Here is a 24,450-nt window from a genome sequence, read left to right as displayed (position 1 = left end):
CGCTATCTAACTGAGATATGTGGGTTTGCCAAGCCGCCATATAGGGAAGGCGGACTGCGGCGGCAGTATCGCCAACAGATAATATACTCTGGTTATGTCCTGCCCTCCCTTATATCGTCGAAGGTCGAGGGCACAGGATAATGTACTCTATCTTGGAAACCATTGTGCTATTCTATAGAAGATGAACCATATTTACACTTGACTCTATCTACAGAGTACAGTTAGGAGCTGAGCAAAGCTGCTCTCTAAAGTTGTCCCTCAACTACTCCTACGTTATACCTAGCCAGTCCTCAGAAAGGATCTATATATAAAACGTTAATATCAACCAAAGATCTTTCATAGTCATTCGGATACATAAACCCAACACCCATGAAATATAATCATCTCCCCTTCACCCCCGCTGAAAGTTAATGGGGGTATGAGGAGGTGTCAACCCAAGACAGACCCGACAGGACTCATCCATTCTATCTTCGTCTTCGTGCCAGTACTCAATTCGCCGGTCAGGAGGACACATGCACCCTCTGTGGATTGCCGCCGCACACATCGCGACGCGCGTGACTTCGTAGTGAGTGCATTCGTAGAAGAAGCCGACCATATCTAGACACATTTTGGATGGGTAGTGCTATTTCAGGTATTCCTTTGCAGATATTTGGGTTTTGATTTGGGAAAGTGGGTTAGGTTGGTGATTTTGATGGATGCGAATGTTATAATTTTTAGTATTGCGGGATATGGCTCCTTTTATAGTGCTATATATGTGCTCTTTATCGAGGACCTAGTGGGCTAGAAGATACAGTAAAGGATAGGCCCGGGTAAGATGCCAATTGTTCTGAGATTGTGCTACCTGACATCCATGAGAATACTTTGGAAGTACATATTCTCCAGTTGGCATTGTACAGCCTTTAGGTTTCTTCTTGTATCAATTGCTTTGTTCATACAATGGTTAAGGAATCACCATTAGTCACCATTCAATTCTGGCTGGCGAGACAATGGACTGTAAACAAAGCTACGGGCCAAAAAATGGTCGATGTACTGTATAATCAGAGAAACCCAAGCACTAACCCAAGAATCAAGGCGAAAGCGAATCATGGGGCGTCAACCCCTACAATACCGACAGGACAGATCCGGTTCATCGTGCGCTGGGTTCCAGTAATCTCTTCGCCGGCTCGCAGGACACATAATTCCACTCTTGAGTGCGTCTGCACACATCTCAACGTGCGCTTCCATATGTCCGCAGAAGCCGAAATTTGTTAGAATATTCAAGCACATTTTGGCTTGGAAGAGATCTTTTGAGGTGTTTCCTTTTTCTTTTGATTTGGAAAGGTGGGTTGGTGATATTGTTGTCAGGACTTTTGAGGTTATATTATCGAGGGTAATGGTCGCCTTTTATAGTGCCATCTGTGCGCTGTCCATTGAGGAGCTAGAGGGGTTAAAAGAGACGTTCAGGTAGGATACCAATTGTTTTCATCACGGTGCTACCTGGAATTGATGGGTGCACTTATAACTGAATATTCTCTGAGGGCGTAAGACAACTTTCAAGTTTCTTCTATTGACAATAGCTTTGTTATCACAGGTAAAGAAACGTTATCAGTCACTGTCCATTGACAAAGACTTAAAATATCATCAGGATTTTGTCAGTACCAATCGCATGCATCATTCCACACAACGATAGTCATGAAGCGTCAATATCCCATTCATGCTGGCGAGACAATGGACCTAGAATATAAAGCCTGGGGCGGAATAAAGCCCCAGGCGGTTTCTACCTATGCTCAATGATCCTTTATCATTCTTATCAACCAGTCTTCCCTTGTTTCGACAAAAATAACCATAGCCGAAAGATTACACTAGAAAGTATTTCCATTTTTTATGAAACCTCCTCAATATACCCAAACAAATCAATCCCTCTTAACCTCCACCTTCTGCACACTCCTCAATCCCCAAAAACTAACCACGACCGCCAAAAACCCCCAACGCACAATTATACCACCAACCGGCCTTATACCCTATCAACAATTCCTCCATGCTATTCGTCTTCCCCGTCTTTTCCGTAATTTGCCTCGCAATCAACGCCGACGTCGCAATCCCCACGCTCTTACCGATCTGCGATAACATGTTAAACACACCACCTGCTAGCGCTTGGGTCTGCGCGGGAAACGCCGCCGTCATCACCAGAATCGCAATCGTGTATATGAGGTCCGCGCCGAGCGGGTTAAGCGCCATTGCTTGGAAGATACCCTGCCAGTAACCTAGGCCGTCGAGACGGCATAGCGTGGCTAGTAATAATGGGGCGATGCCGCTTACGAAACAAGCGATTGGAACGGCTATTGAAGGTCGTAAGAGGGGGAGAAATGCACCTATGGCTATGTGCGTCAGGAGCCCGCAGATTGGGGCGGGGAGGAAGTACAGCGATGCAGTTAGGGTGGATTTGCCGAGGACGTCTTCGAAGTAGAGGGCGGCGAGCTGTTCGCTGGCATTTAAGGCACCCCAGGATAGAAAGACGGTGATGCATATCGATGTGAATGGGACATTAGTCCATAGGGAATTGGGGATCAAGGCGGGTCGAGAAAGGCGAGATTGACGACGCATCCAGAGGCAGAATGCGGGTATGAGTGCTACTGCGACACAGAGAAGGGTTAGGTTTAGGGGTTCGCGCATGCTCTGACTAGCTTCTGATCCTGTGGCGACGTCTAACGCGTAGGAGAGAAGCGCAAAGCAGATGCTGATGAGCAGAGCACCAACCCAGTCAAGTTCATGTGCTAGACGAGAGAATGATGGTGGCCCGTCTATAGTAGTCGGGAGTGACCAAGCGACCAATGCAAGTATAACCGCGTTGAGAATGGCCGTGGCATGAAAACCCCAGCGCCAGCCGACTGTATCAGAAAACACACCTCCCAGGACCAAGCCCAGTCCAAAACCCGTAGCTTGACCACCGCCCATAGCAGCAAATGCAATACTACAACGGCGCGGGCTGATGCTCGCGGAGAAGGTGTGACCAGCGACGCCGACGGCTCCAGGCAGACAGAATGATGCGGCGAGACCCGCTGTCACTCGCCACGCGATGCGCTGGGTCGAGGTGGCTAAAAGCCCTGATCCAAGGGCATTTGCGGTCTGAATTAGACCACCAAGTAAGCAGGACCGTCGGCATCCTAGGACGTCGGCCATCGCACCGCATGGGAGTAGCAGGCAGCCACAGGCAAGCGCGAAGGTAGAGGCTGGCCGAAGTTGTAAATTTGGTGGGATATGTATGTCTTTGGAGATCACCAGGATGCATACAGTTAGGAGTCCAGCAAGGAGAATACCGATGCCTGTAATGCTGGTAAAGCAGGCAATGATTGCAACCGTTCGACTGAGCAGAGCAGGCGCCTCTGGTTCGGCTTCCACGACTATAGGTGAGGGCATGTCGATGGGATGTGGCTGTGTAGCCGAAACTGAATGGACTTTGGAGACTTCAGTAAAAGACATGATGATCCTGAGTTAGTCCTTGGTGGAGAGCGGGTGAATGGCCATAGAACAAGTCTTCAGCCTCAAGATCCCCGCAGTCGATCACCTGACGGCTATTTCTGCCTTGGTGGAGATGTAAAGACAGCAGTGCACTAAATTTGCCTATTATAGAAGGCAGTCTATTATATTAATACATCGCAAGTGCCTTAGTGACTAAAAGGATTATTGAAGATACTTAGAGATTACTGAGGGTTCTTACTGGATTATTTAAAGTAACTAGTCCAGATAATTAAACTTGAAGGATATCCCTTTTTTACTATAGAACCCTTATTATGATTAGGTTAGAGGTAAGAAATAGACATAGGAAGATAAAATTCTACTAGATTTTCTAAACCACCTTCTAAAAGAGGCAAAAGTGCAAAGAGATCCAAGATGTGTTGTGTTACGGAGTAGGTGGTCCACTTCTAGTTAATACCTCCTAGTGGCCTTTGGCGAGCCAATGGACGCCGAGAGTGCAAGTGTAAAGACCACCTAGCTAAATGGTAAAATAGTAGTAGATTGTGGGAGTTCATATTAAATATCCATACATAATTCTACCCCAGGCAAATGATAAAATCTATATCCCAAACCATCCGAAACACCGTCATGAAAACACCCACATTATGCACAAGAGAAAATATCAAATCAAAACACGAGATACATCAATCAGGTCCTGCCAAAAAACACCAAGTCATGTATGGAAAATCTATTAACAAGAGAAGGGTATATATGTGTCCGGGTGTATATATCAGATCGACACAGCAGCATGAAGGCATTGGATGCTACTGAGATCCATGTATTCAGGCTACAGGCGACAGCGAGTTTATCATAGCATCATTAATTTGGTGGTTCGTCGTTCTGGGAAACGTCGGGTAGTTGGAGGTGGCCCGTAACGTCCGTCAAGGAACGCTGGTCCTGGCATTCCCGGAATCTCAACGTCTGGCAAGGTATCTGGCATCCTCGGCACTGGCGGACGAGGTCCACCTCGACCTCTACCAGGATAGCCTGGTGGAGGAGGATATCCTCGGGAGGGCCCTCGAGAGTGTGCAGCCAATGGCGACGAGTTCATGGTTGGGCGACGCATGCGTGGAGGGGGAGTCGACGCGGCGGCCCTGCGAGCATCACGTTCGCAGTAGACTTGTCCGTTCCATTCGAAGTATTCTCCGTTCAGTAGAACGTTGCAAGTGCGGCAGGTCAGGCACTGGGGATGATATCTCCGCCGGTCACCTGGGCCGCGGCCCTGTCGTTCATTTGTCTCTAGGAACTGTCCCTCGATACCAGTGAGACAGCCCTGGCAGAGAGAGCCGTTGCGCTCGTGATAGTGCTGAGCGCAGAATGGCAGATCACGCAGGACATAGAAGTCTGCCGTTCGGAAGGGAATGCGGCATTGGTAACAAACGAAGCACTCCTTATGGTAACGGCCCGTAAGACGCCCGTCCGCAGAAGATACAGATTTCCCGAGGATCACCTCGCCGCAGCCTCGGCATGGCCCCTTAGGACGTGGCGACAACCGCGCGGCCGGATCGATGGAAGCGTTCAGCAGCTCGGGAGAAGTTTTCTCGTCGTGCGAGGGTTGATTGTGAAGGTGAGAACCTTCCTGCGCGAATCGTGGTTCTGCGGATCTCGGTTCAGGGAATGCCCTCTCGTTGCGTGAAGGCTGACGGATGTGAGACGGCGGCGGGGCCGATCGTGGAGGTTCTGGGGAGAGCCTAGGATCCCGAATGGGCTTCTGAGGGAAGTGGGACGGCTCCGAAGTCTTGGATTTAGGAGGTTCGGGAGAGCGTCTGCCATCCCAGGATGGCTTGAACAAGGGGGACGGCTCTGGCAGCCTGGGAAGAGACTTGTCATCCTGGGACAACTTGTTGAAATGAGAGGGCGGAGGTGATCTCGCCAGTTCCGGAGAGAGGCGATCGCTCTGGGGCGGTTTGCTGGGAACGTGAGGAATAAAAGGTTCCGGAGTGGGCTGCGGTAGTTCCGGCAGATATTTGTCATCCTGGGAGGGTTTGCTGGCAATGTGAGAAGCCGGAGGCGGGGACCTAACCAGCTCAGGCGAAAGCCGATTGCTCTGAGAGGGCTTGTTGGAGATGTGGAAAGGAGGCTCCGATGTAGGCTGCGGCAGCTCTGGGAGATATTTATCGTCCTGAGACAGCTTATTAAAAGCGTGAGAAGGCTCAGCCGGGGATTTCGGCAGCTCTGGCAAGTACTTGTCGTCCTGAGACGCTTTGTTCTGCAAGTGGATAGGAGGAGCCGGTGACTTGGATCGTTGCGGCGGCGAATGCTCGTCCTGAGATGACTTTGCGCTGTGAGAAATGGGCGGCGTTGGCGATCTCGTCACCTCCGGCGTGAATCTATCAATCCAAGAGGGCTTCTTGGCGATATGGAAAGGCGCTTCCGGCAGGAAGCCCGACACTACTGGGGTGAGCTTATTCTCTCCCGACAGCTTATTCTGGACGTGGTATGGTTCGGGGAAGGACGTCGAAATTGATGGCAATTTCTCATCCTGTGACGGCTTCAGTGGGAAATGGAAGGCTGACGGTGGCGTGGACGTCTCATCCGTTGATGATTTCCTGGAAATATGGAACGGCTGCTCGACTGAGAATCCAGGAATATTAGGGTAGGGTTTCTCCTGGACCAACTCCTTGGCAAACGAGGGCTCCGGCGAAGGCTGGCGCAAGTCAGGGACATTCTCCCGCGATGGTCGCTGAGGCACGTGATGTGGTTCGGGAGACGGGCGGCGGAAGTCGGGCACAATGTTCTCCTCACGTGACTGCTTTTTGGAGATGTGGGAGATCGATGGCTTCGACCTTAGTCGCTCCGGAGAAAGCCGCTCGGTCCATGATGGCTTCTTAGGAATGTGAGAGGGCGAAGGAATGGGCGCGTCTAGGTCAGGGAAGAACCTAGTCCCCCGAGACGGCTCATCCTCGAAGGCGGAAATCGGGGGTGCCAGAGCCGGTACGACCGGAAGGTTCTTGTCCTGCGATTGTTTGTTGGCGGTATGAGACAGCGGAGCCGTTGCAGACCGTGGCAGCTCCGGGAGGTTCTTGTCCTGGGATTGCTTGTTCTGAGTGTGAGACATCGGCCCTGTGGCGGACCGCATTTTGCTTGGGAGCTCCGGAAGAGCCTTGTGGGTTTTATCCGGGAGCAAAGAGACGCTGCCGTAAAGAATGGCAGGGTCGGTAGGGGAGTCCGGACTGAAAAGAGGGTCCCGAAGATGAGGGGGCTCGAGGTCAATCGGGCTTTCAGTCTGGTCCCCTGTGTGCAGACCATACTGCTGGCGCGTGTCAATCCGTGGCTCTTCGATCACGGGCCCCAGTCGAGCTTCTTCCGAAGGCTTTCGACGCGTGCCGGCTTCCGACGCGACGCTGGAAAAGGATGTTCCGCTGCGCAGGTCCGACGGCGATGATTCCGAGGATACCGTCGAGTTCTCGGGGGCCTGTTCCGGCATGTCCAACCCCAAAGAACGAGCAAAGTTTGATACGGAGAGAGCTCCTTCGCTTGTAGCGTCAGACGGTTTCCTCTGCGCATCACCATAACCCTGACTGTCGACGTCCGGGGTCGAGGGATGCAAGTATGTGCCAGTGGTAGGAGATTTAAACGGCTTGTACTCGGTTGGGGGGTTGATAGAGGTAGAACGCTCAGGGTACTCAGGGGGGTCAGGTAAGCGTTCAAATGACGTTTGTGACGGGCTCCGGAAGAACAACTCGGCAGATCCTCGGTTGCTGCTGAGACGATCCGAATCGGTGTGCGATGATACCCGCAGCGGACCAGAGTTCAACTGCTGATTGCCGGTTTGCAAGTTCGTTTGATGCCAGCCTCCCAAAGTAAAACTCCCACCGTCCTCCTGTCGATCATTTCTCGACTCACGCGACATGTTGTAGTCCGACACGGAATACGACGTGTGGTGCAGAGAAGGGACAGGAGGCGCGTCGTCCTGCATGTACTTGTACGGTTGGTTGACACTCCCAAAAGACGGTCGCCGACCGGACATCGCGGTCGATCGCTTCGAGCTGCCGTCGCCATAACGAGAGCTTGCGAATGAAGTCCGGTAACTACTCTTGCTGTCGATTGAGCTCCCATACTTGTGCGAAATTCTCGGCAGAGACGACGGCTCATCCTTGGGCAATGGTGGCGGCGGAGCATCGCCACTCAGGTCTATCGGAAGGGGGGCAGTCGCCGGAGGTCTGCTGTTGCTGTTGGTATATGAATGGGAGGGTATGGGCGGGATCGGGTTTGAATCGGCCAACGGGGTCATGGCACCGGACTCTTTGTCTGACATGGAACGCGGTAGAGGAAAGCGAGGAAGGTCATCCGAGCCGACGGTAACAATCTCTGACGTATGTGGTTGAATTGGAACGGCTGTTTGGCTCTGCTGAACTAGTCGCAGCGGGGAGGGTTGCGGGGAGAGGCCGGCCGGTTCGTTGACACCGATGGCATTTTCCGGTCGCAGGAAGGGTCGGTCTGAACGTGTTAGGCATATCGATTGCAGTCAAGCAGGGTTCAACGCAACATACTAGCAACCGAAGGGTTGATGGGAGCAGGAGGACCCGTTCGCCCCGTGTTTCTCGGTAGAGCATCATAGTCGGACTTTGAGGACGGCGGGGGAGCAACTATGGCAATGCACAAATAGAGTCAGTAACTTCACAGTGAGCAGTATTTGTCGGATCGATCTCACCTGGCTCTGATTTCGCACAGACATGATCTCCCATGGCCGAGATCTCAACGTCAATGCCACAATTGGAGCATTTGATCATGGGCAACAAGCCCAGTCCCATCGTAGCTGCCATTTCGACCAACGCTAGGGACACAACAAGATCGGTTCATCGAAGGGCAGCACAGTCCGGAGAATCATAAGGAGGCGTGATGTGTACAGTCGCTAGCAGCTAGGCAGGGTCCTCCTCGCGCCTGCTCGCGGGCAGACAGCCCCAAATATCAACACACACGCACACAGTATGGAGCTAACGGTGCCACGGTCTGGGCGGTCAATAGTCCGGAGTCGAGAGGGGAAGAGGAGGAGAGGTAGGAGGAATAGTCAGAGACCGGGGTGGTTTTTGTCGCAGAGGCTAGAAATCATCGAGAAGGGAAGAGAGAAAGAGGGGAAGCTAATAATAACAATGAGGCAGAAGAATAAAGATTAATGGAAAAGGCGAAAGAATAACAGTTGTGTTACTACGAGACGGAGAGGCCCAGCGTAAGAAGCGTAGCGCAGAAAGTGGAGTGCGAGAAGGGACCCTCGTGCGCCGATCGTGGTTTAGCCTGGATTAGTCTGGATTTAGCGCGCTGGTCACCAGTCGCCATTGGTTTGGCCCCCGTCAGCCTAAGGCAACACGCGTTCCCGCTCGAACTGCGCGAGACTGCATGTCCCTGGTACCACCTGGTTCTACCGGGCGGGCCTACTGAACTGAAGTACCCTATACTTATACGGAGTTTGCAGGGAGTTCCAGTCGGCTGCTCCGGGGAGGGTTTGGCTTGGATTGTCTGCAGCCACAGGAGGTACATGCTATACCTAGGTAGACCGGTAGTACATACTGTACAGAGCACACTCCTTGAACCTACCTACTCGGCCTAACTACTACTTCTGCCCAGGTCCCTTCTCTCACATCCTCTCCTAGCCGTTTACTATGTGCAGATATCTAGCCATCCCCGCTTACTCTGTACGGATGATGTATTTTTATCGCCCCCTTTTTGCGTTTCCCACTGCGACACATGTCAGATCCCCAAAAGTCTCAAGCCACGGCTCAGTGCAACAATACTCCCCATTATGACAACCCCCTCAATCAACTAACTTTCTCATATCCACTCTTCGGAAGATTCTTGATTTGCCTCCAGACTCTGGAGTCTGCAATAACCCCTGAACCAAACCGGGTTACCATCGGCTGTAGATCGTCCTCAGGGGGGAAAGCAGCGAACGTCGCCAATCCCCCCCCCCCCCCCCCATCTTGCACATCCCGTCTCTTCTGTCATCGATCAGCCGTGATTGTCTTCTGATCCTGACCGGTTCTGTAATCTGTATGAGCTTCAGCCCGTCCCGGCTGAGCACGACCCTCTTGCTGTTGGATTTCCTGCGCCTTGTGGTTTCATGCAACGAAGAGTTTTTTGGCCCTTTGGACCCCATTTCGCGGAATCGTCCTCATGATGAATACACCAATCCCACCCCGGGACATCCACTGGCTGAAACTTCGATGATGTTCCAAAGCAAGGGCTGAGTTTCACAATCTATAGATATCCCGACGGGGCTCGGGGTATGTCGATCACCGCCCGGAGAAGTCCTGCCTATCACCACCTCTGGGAACCCACAGGACACTCAATTTTTGGAAAACCTCCGATTCATAGAGTCGGCGATCCAAAGTTAGCTGCTGCCATATTGTGCGTGACATGGGAATCCAATAGTTTCCCTGGTAAACTATGCCTCCAACTTCGTACGGTCCCTCCAACTGCGCAATCGGTACTCCATGCTGGCCCGAATCTTAGGTCAGGAACGGTGAATCGGTCCCGTGGCTCGCGAATGGTTCGGGTCTGCTTGAGAGTGAGACCGTTGACAAATTTCCACGGATCGCTTGTCCAATCTGTACCATGTCCATTCTCCAACGTCATCGCGATCGTGTAGTTTCTAGCCTAGCTGACTACATCACTTTATCGGTACCGGGCTCCCGGTAATCCTTCGTGACTTCATCTGACAGAATGCCTCAGAAGGCCTTGCGAAAGCCTTAGCTGGAGCCGCAGCCCGTTTCACCAGTGTGCCTGATCATGGGCCCTCTGGAGGAGCGATGCTGACACATAAAACCCTCGCAGCCGTTGGTCGGTATGTTCACAAGCCAAAGCCGCTCGGCAGGAACAGTCGGATTGGAAATGGATGGTAGTTGCCAACTGCCATCCGTAGCAATCCAAACTCTGAACCATTCCACCGGGATCATGGATGGCAAAAAATGAAACCCCAATGTTCAGCAGAGGCGAGTGGCACAAGTCCAGCAGACTTCAATAGACCTGGAGAACAACTCAAAATGCAAAGTCAAAAGCCGAGCAAAGGCCCTATGCGGTGGCCAAGGGGTAATGCAGCATGCATAATGCATCCCTCCGCAAACAGCCACACCAACAGGGCGAATTCAGGGGTAGAGAAGGCGACCGCAACCATGGAACGTTCTGCCGAGCTTTCCGCACACCGCAACAACGGCCGCGGTGTCCGAATAATAAGACGGCACGCCCATCCACGGTCGCTTTTCTGCATTTCTTGCATACCGCTGAAATAGATCTCAATTTCAGCATTCTCGTAGCCGGCTACAAATTACGCAGTACTCCATACGTTCTGTCGACCGTCCTGAGTACCAGGGTGCAGCACTGCAGCCTCTAACCGAGTCTCGACCGAAATCCTGGTCTCTGGCGGACCCCGAGGGACACCTGGCCTAGGCCCACACTCGCAGGCCGATAACGCGCAGACCACACGCTGTCTTGGTCCTGTTCCTGAGGGAACAATCAATCAATTGAACTGGTGGTTGGTGGAAAAGTTTTTGTTTCTCGTCTTTGTCTACACCGGAGTAGATTGCCAACTCATAGCTTGGCATCCGTGCTGTACAATTGCTAGGGCAAAACTAAAAGTTTTTCTCTCTCAGAAGACGCCAGGGAGGTTCACGACTCAAGGGACAAACACGTTGAACCTGCAGGCAGCATTGGCCGGGCATTACGATTAGCCTGAGGACCCGAGGGGTATCGTAGTTGGTGAGGGTCCAGGCAACAGTCCATTCGTATCCACAGCAGGGTAAATTCTTTTGAACGGTGGAATCAGTCAACTTGTGCGGAGTAGAACACATGTTGAATAAAACAATTGGAAAAAATGGAGCAGATGACAAGAATTGATCATGCATTCCTGCATGGATAGTTATCCTCAACGCTCAACGAGGGGCAGGCACAGAGGGGCAGATACGAGTCGGACTCAACTACTCCGAATTGTGAACATGCCACTGTGCTGTTCTTGACCGCTGGTTGAATTCTCAGGCTGGAACGGACGCTCATTGGTAAGCTGGCAACTAGTTCATTGCGACTTCGATAGACGAGAAATTAGCCAGCGACTTGCGGAGCAGCACGGGTGCGGATGCCAAAGGATGGGACTTCCCCGTGACTGCGGGCTAGCCGTATCCAGCACTTTAAATATCCCCCTCGCCTTCCTCTTTTTCCTTCCTTCTTTCCTCTTCCACCATCCATTGACTCGTCTCCATTGTCAGTCTACGCCTTCAATTTTGCTCAATCTGTTCAGATCACTTCTCCCCGAGGTGTGATCACTAGAAACCGGCAAAATTTTCGGCACACAGCTTAACTCGTAAGTGCTCCCCGGATTCTGCCATTTTCCCCGGATTTGCGCCTTCCAACGAACGCCCATCGCTCTGTATTCACGTTGAGACTAACTTCTGTTCTAGGCGTCACCACCCGTTCAACGGCCGGCGCTCATCTTCCCGTGGGGGAGCACCGGATAATTCACTCTACATACAGTAAATCATTACTGTTCACAAGCATCCTCTTTCCGTCATCGACAAGTACATTTTCTTTTCACGCCCCTATCAAACTTCAGTAAAAAAAACTACAAACCTCGTGAATTTGAAAATGGCCCCCCACGCAAGCTCGGATGTTGCTGCCAATGGCACCGTGAACGGGTCGGCTCGTACGCAGGCCGCTCCCCTCTTTACCGTCAACTCTCCCAACGTCGTCTACACCGACTCCGAAATCAAGAGCAAGTATGCCTACCATACCACTGACATCACTCGCACCGCCGACAACAAGTTGGTCGCTACCCCCAAGGCCACCACCTACGACTTCAAGGTCGACCGCAAGGTGGGCAAGGTCGGTGTGATGATGGTCGGATGGGGTGGAAACAACGGTTCCACCGTCACTGCAGGTCTACTTGGCAACCGCCGCAACCTCGTCTGGGAAACTCGCGAGGGCGAGCGCGCGTCCAACTACTACGGATCGATGGTTATGGGTTCGACCATCAAGCTGGGAACCGATGCCAAGACCGGCGAAGAGATCAACGTTCCCTTCCATGACATGCTGCCGATGGTCCATCCCAATGACCTCGCCATCGGCGGCTGGGACATCAGCAGCATGAACCTCGCCGATGCCATGGATCGGGCCCAGGTCCTCGAGCCTACCCTCAAGCAGCTCGTTCGCAAGGAGATGGCCGAGATGAAGCCCTTGCCCAGTATCTACTACCCGGACTTTATTGCTGCCAACCAGGAGGATCGTGCCGACAACGTCCTCGAGGGTTCCAAGGCGAGCTGGGCTCACGTTGAGAAGATTCAGCAGGATATTCGGTAGGTTTTATTGAATTCAGATGATTGTGGGGCGGTTCTAACCTCTGTGCAGCGACTTCAAAGCAAACAACGGCTTGGACAAGGTCATCGTCATGTGGACTGCCAACACCGAGCGTTACGCTGATATCCTGCCCGGTGTCAACGACACGGCTGACAACCTCCTCAACTCGATCAAGACTGGACACGAAGAAGTTGCCCCGTCCACCGTCTTTGCCGTGGCTTCCATCCTGGAGGACACCCCGTTCATCAACGGATCGCCCCAGAACACTTTCGTTCCCGGAGCGCTCCAGCTGGCGGAGCAGCGCAACGCATTCATTGGTGGTGACGACTTCAAGTCCGGCCAGACCAAGATGAAGTCGGCCCTGGTGGACTTCCTGATCAACGCTGGTATCAAGCTTACCTCCATCGCCAGTTACAACCACCTGGGTAACAACGACGGCAAGAACCTGAGCTCGCAGAAGCAGTTCCGCTCCAAGGAGATCTCCAAGTCTAACGTGGTCGACGACATGGTGGCGGCCAACCACCTTCTCTACGAGAAGGACGAACACCCCGACCACACCGTGGTGATCAAGTACATGCCGGCGGTGGGCGACAACAAGCGGGCTCTGGACGAGTACTACGCCGAAATCTTCATGGGCGGACACCAGACCATCAGCTTGTTCAACATCTGCGAGGACTCGCTGCTAGCGTCGCCCCTGATAATCGATCTGGTGCTGATCGCCGAGATGATGACCCGCATCAGCTGGAAGGCGGACGGCGCCGAGGAGTACAAGGGCTTCCACAGCGTGCTCAGCGTGCTGAGCTACATGCTCAAGGCGCCTCTGACTCCCCCGGGCACCCCTGTGGTCAACTCCCTGAACAAGCAGCGCAGCGCCTTGACCAACATCTTCCGTGCCTGCGTCGGATTGCAGCCCGAATCGGAGATGACCCTGGAGCACAAGCTGTTCTAGGCTGATCGTCTCTTTGACCGGTCTACTATCTACCTAGCTCAGACTTAAGCCAACTTTAGCCACTCTTTTATATATCGTTACCTTGCACCTTGAGGTATTCTGAACCGACTCAATTGTCTTCTCTATCTAGATAACGTGTAGAAGTAAACTCCTATTTAGTCTTGCCCAAGTCCGAGTAGGCGTTCAAGGCCAACTGCCCCCCAAGGTGCGCGTACAGCACATTCCCCTTGATCTCGCCCTTCTTGATCAGATCCACCATCCCCGCAAAGCTCTTGCCCTCGTACACCGGGTCCGTGATAAACGCCTCCATGCGCGCCGCATACTCAATCGCCTCCCACGTCTGCTTATCCGGAATTCCATACGTCCCCGCATGATAATCCTCATTCAAGATAATATCCACCTCCGTGATATCGTCCTCCGTCAACCCAATCTGCCCCGCCGTGTTCCTCGCAATCCGCAACACCTGCGCCTTCGTCTCCTTCGGTTTCGCCGACGCATCGATCCCAATGATCTTCTTCTTCGCCTCCCCGGGATACAATTTCTCAATCAACTTAAACCCCGCCACCATCCCCGCCATCGTCGACCCCGTCACCGCGCACACAATCACTGTCCCAAACTCAATCCCCATCTCCTGCTCCTGCTCCCGAACCTCAAACGCCCACCGCGCGAATCCCATCCCGCCCAGCGGATGATCCGACGCCCCCGCGGGGATGTAGTATGTCTTCTCCCCGCGCTCTTCACACTCCGCGCGAACTCTCGCTAAGGACTCCTTGTGTCCAATCCCGAACCCCTCCGTATTCAGATTCACATCTGCCCCCATTACTCTGGAGAGCTGGATATTGCCGACATCGCTGTATCCTTTATCTTCCCAGTCGACCCATTTCTCCTGGACCAGCCGAGCCGTGAGACCCAGGTGTGCGGCGACGGCGGCCACTTGGCGCGTGTGGTTGCTTTGGACCCCGCCGATCGAGATCAGCGTGGTGGCTTTCTGGGCGAGGGCGTCTGCGACGAGATATTCCAGTTTTCGGGTTTTGTTGCCACCGAAGGCCAGGCTTGAGGTTAGGTCTTCGCGTTTGGCGTAGATGGTTGCGCCCTGAGAACTGGGGGAGGTGTTTAAGTCGGTGGAGATTCGGGGGAGGGGGTGGATGGGCGAGGGGTAGAGGGTTAGTGCGTGTCGAGGGATTGAGGAGAAGGGGGGAGGGAGGGGGACGGTGGATGGCATTTCAGCTGAAGCAGTTATTGTATTTGTATGGATGTTTGAAGTTTGAAGTAGATGTAAGAGCAGAGGAATGAAGTAGATTGAGTGGGTGTATGGGCAGGTGAGGGGTAGGACGTGGTTATATACTCCTCTCTATTCTGACACTCGGTACTACTTACTCTATCCGTGAGTAGTAGAGGCAGAACAGGAGCAAACGCATCAGATGAGGAGAAGGTTTCCCCGCCGGAGAAGCACTCCCTCTCCGAAACATGACAGCGCTCGATGATCTCGGCATTCAAAGGATTTGGTCGTCCGATGGCGTGAACGGTCGGATCTTGTCCGGATATGTGCCTTGGCGAGTGATAGTGATAAGAGGGGTAATTTTCCTAGGATGGAAGGTAGGGTTATATTCTATTACGTATTAACTGATTATTACCTGTTCCTGGGGTTGATATGCGTTGCGAAAAGTATTGTCTGTAGGCGGAGATGGTTTAGAAGAGGAGATACTGATACTCATACTATCCGGAATACTTTTTGGTCCGTAGTTGGGGTGAACGAGGGAGATTAGATAGCGCTTATCTGGTGCAGTGGAGGTGTGGAATTAGTCGGAAATCGGAATACATCTCTTTTTAAGGTGCTATTTATCTTATTTGGGGCAAAGTCTCTCATAAAACTGGCTCTTGTCGGGTTCTATTGTCATGTTCTGGTGGACAGTTAAATATATAGCTCTGCCCTGAGGATGTTATCCTATTTCTCTTCAAACTGTATGAAACCTGTGGACATAGCCCCCCTGGGAATTAATTCTTAACCCTCTGAACATAAACGTTTTTTACCCATCCAAATCCAAGCATGGAGCTTCTCCGGTCTCACTACTTAGTCTGCGACCTGGTTCCCCGAGATTCCTGCTGCCGTTTCGCATAATACTGCAAGTGATTTCTCAATCTCTTCAAAAACATACTAGTTTTTAACATTGGCGGATTCGATAGACAATTCTCCCTGCCTCTCTCATTCCGAAAACAGCACATAGGCGACTTAAGCATGGCTTGAATGAACGTATTTGGGTGGGAGGCTATGTGTAAATGGCACGTTTCTTCCAGGTAAGAAATCAAGGAATTACATATTCTCGATCCGACGCGTTGAAAGCTTCTGTCAGGGCCCATTCTGATCACAAATTTCTTTGGTCTTGTTGTAGAAATACAACGCCTCCATTCTAGGCGACCTAGTTTTCGGATTTCTTCAGTGCCTTGCTAGAAATGGTCCGACTCATCAGAGCTGAAGGAGGCCTTTGCTAAGCCACCTGCCCTCAGCTATTACGATTCCAGCAAACCATTGCTTGTTGCCACCGATGCGTCAGGATATGCGATAGCCAGTATCGTTTTTCAATCCGAGGGCCGCGCAGGCACGGCGGGAGGAGGCGACGGGCTCATCGTTCGCCGGGATTGCGAGAAGGAACGCAGTCTTTCCGCCACGGATGGTGACCGTGGTTTTACCGCGGAGAGGACCGTGACGAGGATGTGTTCTGTCCGTCACGATTCCGACCGGAAGCCTCAGAAGGCGATTTCGCCGAGCTGGTATCCAGTACCGTTTCCGTTTCCAATGCGGGCATATGCTCGCTCTCCGAGGAGAGCGCCGCCGCCGCCTCCTCGAGCTGCGAACGAGCAGCTTCGCGCTCATTGCGCTGTTGCCAAAGGCAGAATCGAAAAACGTCAGATCAACAGATTCCCACGGCGCCAGACAACTCTTACAAGGAACCACCCCAGGCCGCCGCCCGGGGTCAGGACGAATGATGGCAACTCCTGAAGTCATTTTTATGCAGGACTAAGTCCGTGGATAGATCTAGCTGTTCATTCGGACGGATTTTGGTTGAACTTTTCATGATTGCGACGAGTCACAAGCGGACGACCGGTAGCCCGCGCGTGGTTAGAAACTTCCGTCAAAGCTGTTTGAGACGATCTTGGACACTGAACCGCCGGATGCCGGCTCTGAACTTCAATCTATAACAGTAGACAAAACGGGTCCAGAGTAGGCTCATTTGCAGGAATTCGATTGTCGCCTGGGTGCTACCGTAAGCATAACTGGCGTAGGCTACGAACAAGACATGGTTGTTCTCTCTTTGGCCATTGAGTCGCCAAATTGTGCCATTCGTATGAGATGAGAATCGTTGACGTCTACGAACTCACTCTTTCTTTTCGAGGCCTTTGAGATCGAGGGGGCTAGCCCCTTGTGCGAAACACAGACGATATTGCACTGTTCATGCGGGTAGAGGCACCTGGCCATGCACAGCTTAAGCGTGTCTATGGCCTTGCTCACTTGAGCTGGTCGATCTTTTGACCAAACTGCCCCTGGATCCTTTCGCTTGATACGTAGCAGGGAGACATCAAGGTATAAGACGAAATCCCGTTAGACATCGATACATATCCCGATAGAGTCCGAAGCCGTCAAAATACGTCAGAATGAATAGAGGATGACCCAATATAAAAGGACTCCCTAGATGGAACGGATTTGACAGCCTAACAATAATTAGTCAAACCAGCCGAGATGTTCTTGGTCATATCAAAGAAGACTTACCAAATTGTCTCAATGCCAGAGAACGGCTTCAGGGAGCCGGGAACTGCAGGACGGCTCAGCCAGAAATTATTCAGTGTTTTCGACAAGTCACTCCAAAATGTGCCAATAAAGTGTAAAAAGCCGCCTGATTTAGCCGAGTGAGCCATTGACGACAGCTTCCACAGGGATAGGTGCGTTTGGAAGAGGGTTTAAAATCTCTTGTAGACTCTGGAATGCCACTTTGAATAGCCCGTCCCCTGCCCATTGCTGTGTAAGATCCGCAAAGGGCGGATGGCCGTCAGATAGGTTTGGAATTCATTGCCAGCTGTGATAATCTGTGCCGTTTGCATCTCGGTCGCGAGGCCAAAGAGCGCTGCATTAAAGATCCTCGTGTGGTTTCGAGCAAGAATCCTGTACAACAAGTATTGCTCCTGGCTGGTTTCTGATCCCGATTTCAGGGACTTACAGGACTTGATAGACCTCCTAAAGGTGTTGGCATTTCTCGAGAATATGTGTGCCTACGGAAAGCCAAGGAATATGGACGACGAACCCAGGGCCGTATAGACTATGAGGGCAATTTTCACAAAAGGTCCTCATGTTCAGATAGCACCAGTAATGCTTGTACGGACTTGCATAATGGGTATGTTCATTTCAACCCAGGATGAAGACATGAACAGAGTGCCGGCCTGGGAGAAACTCAACAGGCCCGGCCGGAGGTAAGGGGTCGATGTGGTAGGATAGTAAGTGGGAATGGCACTTACCTCCGCCCGCAACCCCCAGCACACTTCGCACTGGTTCTGGCGGTGTCCTCTCTTAAAGCACCAGGAGCACTTTTCCCGGCTCCGCTTTTTCCGCCTCCAGAGGCAGTCAAGCAATCGCAATCAACAAGGAAACGCTGCATACGCCTCTTTCCTCTTCTTCCTCCTCCTTTTCCCTTTTCTTCCCCTCCGTCCAGACTGTCTCCAGCCAGCTGGAGACCTCCGGTCATCACGACGTCCGTGGTGGCAGCGCTCATTTTCGATTCGAGAAAGTTCGGATTTCCAGAAGTGTGCGAGACGATAAAATCCATATTGATTTATACATGATCCTCTTTTTTGATCGGCTGTTCCTGTCCCGACGTTGTGGCTTGTATTTCGTTTCCATGTCTGTAATATCGTATTTCTTCGGATTTATAATGTCCTTCGTTGACTTGACGATTACCGTTCAGCGATCTTAGGAGTGCCTGACTCTCCTGCTTCGTCTAGTAGTCCAGGAGACTATATTTTTATAGATTTGTTTGGCGTAGATTCATCACGACGTGCGTACTGTTAGGTGCAAGGAATATCTCTATCGGGAAGGTAGTCTCTTCGGGTCTGACAGATAATTCCTTGTCTTTCAGGAGGGAACTCAATAGGCAGCGAGTACAAACAACAAGAATATCGATGGACGCTGTTGCTCATGTTGAAAAGGAGGTGATAGGAGATACTGAATGGGCAGCACACAATTATTTGACTGTAGAAAGATCCCTTTTTTCTCTGTTTTGCGCCCTGGTTTCTTCTGTGCTTGCAGCAACGAAGTTCGGTAAACGAAGTTGAGCAAACTTTGCACAAATATCGGGAGATTGCCCAAGTAGTTGCACAGCCCAATGCTAAGACATATTTTGCTTCCTTGCATAGTGATTTCGGATGAGGCGAGTGCGCATGACGCATGGTCGTCTCATCGCTAGTGTCACGGTAAGTTTCCTGCTCCTCCAGATTTGCAATGAACATGTCCGAAATCCCGTCAGGCTGCACTGTGCCGTCGAAGATAGCTTCGCGGTAGATATCGACATAGTGGTAGATATGAGGACTGCTCCACCCAGATATGGTGTTGATCAAGCAGAGCAATATAGGCCTCGAACAGTCGATCCACCACCTGCACTGTACTGGTCGTTCTTGTCACGCAGCTTTTCGGTCAGTTGGCATCCAGCTTGGATTGAATCCACGGCAAGTCTGCTCATATTGGTTCTTGAATAATGATCATTCATTGTAGTAAGTCGCTGAAGGAGATGACCTTTCCCATCCGCTCTGCCTCCATTCTTTGGCTGCTATAAAAATCCAGCTCGTGGGATATCTGTGCGCAAAGAGGCTGGGAAAAGAGGATTAGAAATAGATGGAGTCAGCTAGACACCAATATTCCGCTTTGGCTGTGCTCTCCCTCCGTTGAGTGGACTTCCTTCTTCTATAGCGAGCGTTTACCAGCAGAAATTTCGCATAGAATTTCATCAATCTCTGCAAAAGAATATGTAATAAAAGAAACTATCGGACATTCTCACCTGATTGAAGAACACCCGCCACTTCTCCTGGTTAATGCTGTTCAGTATCGGTTCAAGTCGCCTCATCGGATATGCCATCTTGACGGTCGCGGCATTAAGTCGGATGTATTGGTGGACCATCATCCATAACTAACTTTTTATAGCCGACTGGGTTTCCCTCTCACTGCGACTTCTTGAACTGGGGAATATCTGGGACGTCTTCTTTAGGAGGTCCTCGTATATCGACCTTGAACTCAAAATCTCTCTCCAAAGTCTCATCACAAAGCAAGCCTTCTTTTTCCTTGTCGATCTTCTGCTGATGCATCGATTGAACTCAAGTACCGTATCATAAACCACTTCTACTTTTCCACGGATGCATACAACAACTCCAGGCGAATCTAGATCCTTGTTTCGACTGTCCCTCAACAATTCAAATTTGGTAGCACAGGACGTCCTATCTTCGCAGTTCAAAACTCTCCACTTTAGTTGGATTGCAGCTGAGACTACTTTATTCGCTCGTTGGCTACCCTGAAAAACCGAGCATTCCGAAAACCGTGTCTGAACTTTCTGACTGTTCGGGATTTTCAGTGTATATGTGTTCGGAAAATTGGAAACAACTTTAGGGGACCTGCCCTTTTTTCCCTCTTCTCCTTCCCTCGGATTATTTGTTCCCTTGGAGTCATTAGTTGTTGTTGTTGCTGCTGCTGTTGTGTCCATATATGAACTGTATTCTGTCGATGAAGCCATCGCTCCGAGATATGAAGCTAGTGTTCCCAGATTCGAAGATCCTTGGCTGGATGTCGAAGCTTCGTTCTCAAAAAAGACAAAAAAAATTCCTGTATTTCAGAAATCCATAAAGCAATACCTTCACATACAGAGGAGGCACGCAGATGCAGCCGAGCGGTGGGGATCAGTCTCATCTTTCAGACTCATTCTCAACATGCTGCAATAAGCCTCATTCTTAACAAGACGGGTAGTAGGCGTCGTGGTATCTCAACGTCCGCGAATCGAATCCATGCCCCTGCTGCTGAAGTGATATGACCTGTCACTCCAAACCCACATTGACAGAGGAGGGAAAAGGCAAATTTGTGTCCCGAGTAAAAAAGTCCAGGTCTTTTGACAGTATTTGCCATGTTGCGCATTAGACGGGGCTAGGACTTTTTCCAGAACGTTGGCTCATCATCCGTTCAGTATGGATTTTCATTGTATTCAGAAGGAGCGGAGGCTGAATGCCACGTACTATTTCCCGGGTCCAACCGTGTCGATATAACAATCGGCGATGACAGGGACACTGGGACACTGAGGGCCCTCGTATCTTTGTCGAATTAGTCGCAAATGGACCACCGACCTGCCTCCACGTTCTCCATCGAAATGATGGCTAATCAGCTCTTGAGGAATTGAATTGGCAGATGCTTCTTTTCTGTCAACCTTTTGTTTTTCGAGCAGTTGAAAGGGACATGGCAGCCCAACGGAAATATTCCGGGCTACACCCATGCCAAAAACATTGGGATTCCGCAACCCTAGCAGTTGTGCGTTGCATCTTCCAACGCAGATGTTTGGGGAGATATGGGCGTGTACAATATAGCCATTGGTCCTTGTCTCTCACCAGATCTTCCCTGAGTGTTTTAACCTGGATGAGCGCGACAAGAGCAGGACGAGTCAAAAAAGGCATTCCCGGGAATCGAAAATCACCCAGAGTAAGGCTATCTCTTCCCAAATCATATGGCCACGTTTAGGGCCTCACATCGGGGTAGAGTGGCATCCCCCACAGACTGGACACGGTGGTCGACATGCCCCTTGATAAACCAAACCGTCACACTCGGTATTTGGGCATTTTTCTAAAAATTCGGTTATCAGCCATTCCAACACGAGTGGGTTCAACTCTACCTCTTGCTCGTCCTTGGTAAGTGGAAACATCAGCTTCTGAAGGTCGCGGGTATGCGTTGCAACGGGTGTATCAAAGCTGTCCGGCCCATACGTCCTTCGTTTTTCGTCCCAGTCTCATGGGTCAGATCCGGGGGCGGTAGCAGGCCCAGGGAACTATCAATGTGTCGAAGTGACTTTCCGACATATTGAATTCGCAACTTTTTGTCTCTTGTGAAGAATTGCAATGTATGGCAGTTGGCTCATAGCCGGCACCTAGCTAACTTGGACTTCATTTTTGTATTTCGTTTGATCCTTCTGTATTGGAAATTGCCTGCTCGGGTGTATCGACGGGGTTGTTCCTAGTTTAACAGTGCTAAAGAGTCAGGTCAACCGCCACCTGGTTCGCACGCAGTAAGATCGCGACAATCGCCGTGGAAAATTGGTATACATGAGTCTCATTGCCCAAATCGTACGGACCGTAGCTTTTCATGGTCAAAAAAGCATTAGGATTTACAGCCGGCACGCCATCTTTTGGTGCAAATAAGCATGGTACTGGGATCCCGCCTCTGCAAAAGTGATATAGACCGCAAGGTCATCTTGGGAGATGAGGAGGTGACTTTCGAATAAGTCATAAGCTCTTGCTCGGAAATAGGCAGAACTCACTGTTTTCCAAAGAAGTCCTCTCCTCCTTGGCGATTAAAGAATTTGACGACCATCTCTCCCGATTCCTGCATCTGTTGCTGCTATCGGATTCCTAATATTACTCTGAAGGATCCTAGATTCCTACAGCTGCAAAGCCTGCAATCCGAATCGTTAGTTTCTCATAAGCTATCCTGGATTTGTCCTTCGAGGTCGAGTGTTCAACTTACAAGCATTCTGGATAAGCACCAAATCGATATCCATCTACGATGGTGGATAGACTTGGACATGGACTTTCATCGTTACTGTAGTTATTACTTAAAAGAAAAGGCGGTCGGTACTCCCAGCACGCTACTCGTCCTTCATCTTATCCTCCTTCTTCGCCCTCTCCCTTGCAGCCATCTCCTTCTTGACGAGAGCCTCCTCCTTGCGCTGTCCGTCATCATGATCTTGTTAGTAAATGTAATAACCAAAGATATTGGAAGCCTCACCTTTTCAATTCGCATGGCAGTCTTCAGGATTAATTTGTCGGTCTTTTGAGCCTTCTCATAACACTTAGACGAAGGTTTTTCAAAACCTATCCAGGATTTGTACTACGAGGCCGAACGTCCAACTTACACCGGTCACTTCACAAATGGGCTCGATGTTTTATTTGCGATAGTGGCTGATATCCGGTACCTAGGCCTTGAACGCTGTGTGTTTGGAGTCTTGTTCAAGACTTTTGACTTGCATAACATAAAAGCACAAGACAGGTTTGGCTTTTTGGTTGGAGCCATTTTCCATTCAAGCTAAGACAGGTGTAGTTTCTTTGGCTGCTGCTGCAATCCACATTGTCAGTTTCTCATGTCCTATCCAGGTATCATACTTTGACGAACCAACAGGCGGATCCGCAGAACCAGTGGCTGGACCAGAAGAACCGGCTGTTGCCGCACCTTTCGCGTCCTCGGATGCCCAGATCTGTTTCCGCACCTCACATAGAACGTCCAGCTTACAAACATCAGCCACGGGTTTGCTTCTTACGCCATTTCGCCCCGACATAATATATCTTGCTCAGCGCATGCGATGACCAGCGCTGCAATGTCAGCTATCAGCTGGTCTTCGAAAATTTCGATCCGCGTGCGCATGTTTTCGATGATATTTGAAATCTGTGTCGAGCATCCTTGACGTTCAAACGCCAAGTCAATTCGATCCAGACAGATTTCGATGGTTTCTCCCATTTTTGTCTCGCGATACAGCACCCATTATCGACGGGCGGTCGATCATCGACATTGGGTCTTCCTTGCTCGAGGATTTCCGAACTGACTGGGTTCCATGACCCCGAAGTCCTCTATTGAAACGGCTTCTTGAAGCCTCCTAGACCACCACATTAGGGCGGTGATAGGGCCACTTTTTGGCGGCGAAATCAAAGCTTGCAGCTTTGTCTCGGCTTGTGACATCGTCGGGATAAGTCCGGTCCATGCGGTGCAGTGATCATTGTGTCTGCTCTTTTTCGTTTATTAGTATGTCTTCTCGAGTCTTTTGCTTGGCGAACTCACCTTGAGATGGAGAGTACGGATGAAAAGATACGTCAGGTGGCAGATATATCCGCCAAGCATCCTTGTGCTCCTCTTTCACTCATCCAGAATACAAGTGTCAGCGGTGGGATTGGATTGCGTTTTTTCAACTGATTTTTGTCTTTCAATATAATAATGTGGCGTACGAGAAATGGGATCTTTGTTTGCAACCATATCATGGACTAGTGTAGGCATCGCTACACTTGAGCTGGATTTGTATCGTGCAATTGCAGTAGCCAGAAACTGCCAATCGGTCTTGACTTGATGAGAATGAGGAGTTGTAGGAAGGAAGGCAAGATGGAGAAAGGAATGGGGGGGAAGAGATTATCTAGATGATGAATTCCGTTTCATTCCCTCTACGAGCTACGCACATTCCCTTGTTCCTCTGTGAGACTGTGAATATATACATACTCCTTCTTCCCTCTTGACGACATTTGGGCTAGGAGAGGGGGTGAATGGGGTTTTGGTATGCGTTAATACTATCCATCTACTACTATTTATTTTTCTTCGAGATGGTAAGATGCTCTGTCGGTGGGAAGGTAGGGGGGTAGGTAAATATTCACCAGACACATTCCGCTCCGACCAATTTTCCAGCTGTAGGGGAAGGGAGCTGACTCGATTGATTAACTACCGTAGATTATATATCTTTAAT

At 50.8% G+C, this 24,450-nt stretch overlaps 6 protein-coding genes across 6 annotated transcripts; 2 read left to right on the top strand and 4 right to left on the bottom strand.

The window, feature by feature from the left end:
• Positions 1–1,941: 1,941 nt before the first annotated feature.
• KD926_003215 (uncharacterized protein) lies at positions 1,942–3,396 on the bottom strand (the record flags this gene model as incomplete). The annotated part of the gene is made up of 1 exon (XM_053094677.1): positions 1,942–3,396. One exon carries the CDS (start codon positions 3,394–3,396, stop codon positions 1,942–1,944), a length of 1,455 nt encoding a protein of 484 aa, XP_052950592.1.
• Positions 3,397–4,303: 907 nt separating this feature from the next.
• On the bottom strand, positions 4,304–8,261 carry KD926_003214 (uncharacterized protein; the record flags this gene model as incomplete). Its single annotated transcript, XM_053094676.1, has 3 exons — positions 4,304–7,935; positions 7,989–8,084; positions 8,150–8,261. The coding sequence occupies 3 exons, from the start codon at positions 8,259–8,261 to the stop codon at positions 4,304–4,306; spliced, it is 3,840 nt and encodes a 1,279-aa protein (XP_052950591.1).
• Positions 8,262–12,066: 3,805 nt separating this feature from the next.
• KD926_003213 (inositol-3-phosphate synthase INO1) lies at positions 12,067–13,723 on the top strand (the record flags this gene model as incomplete). Its single annotated transcript, XM_053094675.1, has 2 exons — positions 12,067–12,773; positions 12,826–13,723. The coding sequence occupies 2 exons, from the start codon at positions 12,067–12,069 to the stop codon at positions 13,721–13,723; spliced, it is 1,605 nt and encodes a 534-aa protein (XP_052950590.1).
• A 151-nt stretch (positions 13,724–13,874) lies between these two features.
• On the bottom strand, positions 13,875–14,945 carry KD926_003212 (putative 1-aminocyclopropane-1-carboxylate deaminase; the record flags this gene model as incomplete). The annotated part of the gene is made up of 1 exon (XM_053094674.1): positions 13,875–14,945. One exon carries the CDS (start codon positions 14,943–14,945, stop codon positions 13,875–13,877), a length of 1,071 nt encoding a protein of 356 aa, XP_052950589.1.
• A 245-nt stretch (positions 14,946–15,190) lies between these two features.
• On the top strand, positions 15,191–16,721 carry KD926_003211 (uncharacterized protein; the record flags this gene model as incomplete). Its single annotated transcript, XM_053094673.1, has 2 exons — positions 15,191–15,280; positions 16,173–16,721. The coding sequence occupies 2 exons, from the start codon at positions 15,191–15,193 to the stop codon at positions 16,719–16,721; spliced, it is 639 nt and encodes a 212-aa protein (XP_052950588.1).
• A 5,875-nt stretch (positions 16,722–22,596) lies between these two features.
• Positions 22,597–23,462, bottom strand: KD926_003210 (uncharacterized protein; the record flags this gene model as incomplete). The annotated part of the gene is made up of 4 exons (XM_053094672.1): positions 22,597–22,677; positions 22,737–22,822; positions 23,111–23,202; positions 23,266–23,462. The coding sequence occupies 4 exons, from the start codon at positions 23,460–23,462 to the stop codon at positions 22,597–22,599; spliced, it is 456 nt and encodes a 151-aa protein (XP_052950587.1).
• Positions 23,463–24,450: the final 988 nt, after the last annotated feature.

The sequence above is a fragment of the Aspergillus affinis genome, assembly GCF_023601865.1.
Source record: "Aspergillus affinis strain CMG 70 chromosome Unknown NODE_175_length_57419_cov_86_568606, whole genome shotgun sequence".
Classification (NCBI taxonomy): Eukaryota; Fungi; Ascomycota; class Eurotiomycetes; order Eurotiales; family Aspergillaceae; genus Aspergillus; species Aspergillus affinis.
This window is presented reverse-complemented; position numbering and strand designations above follow the sequence as displayed.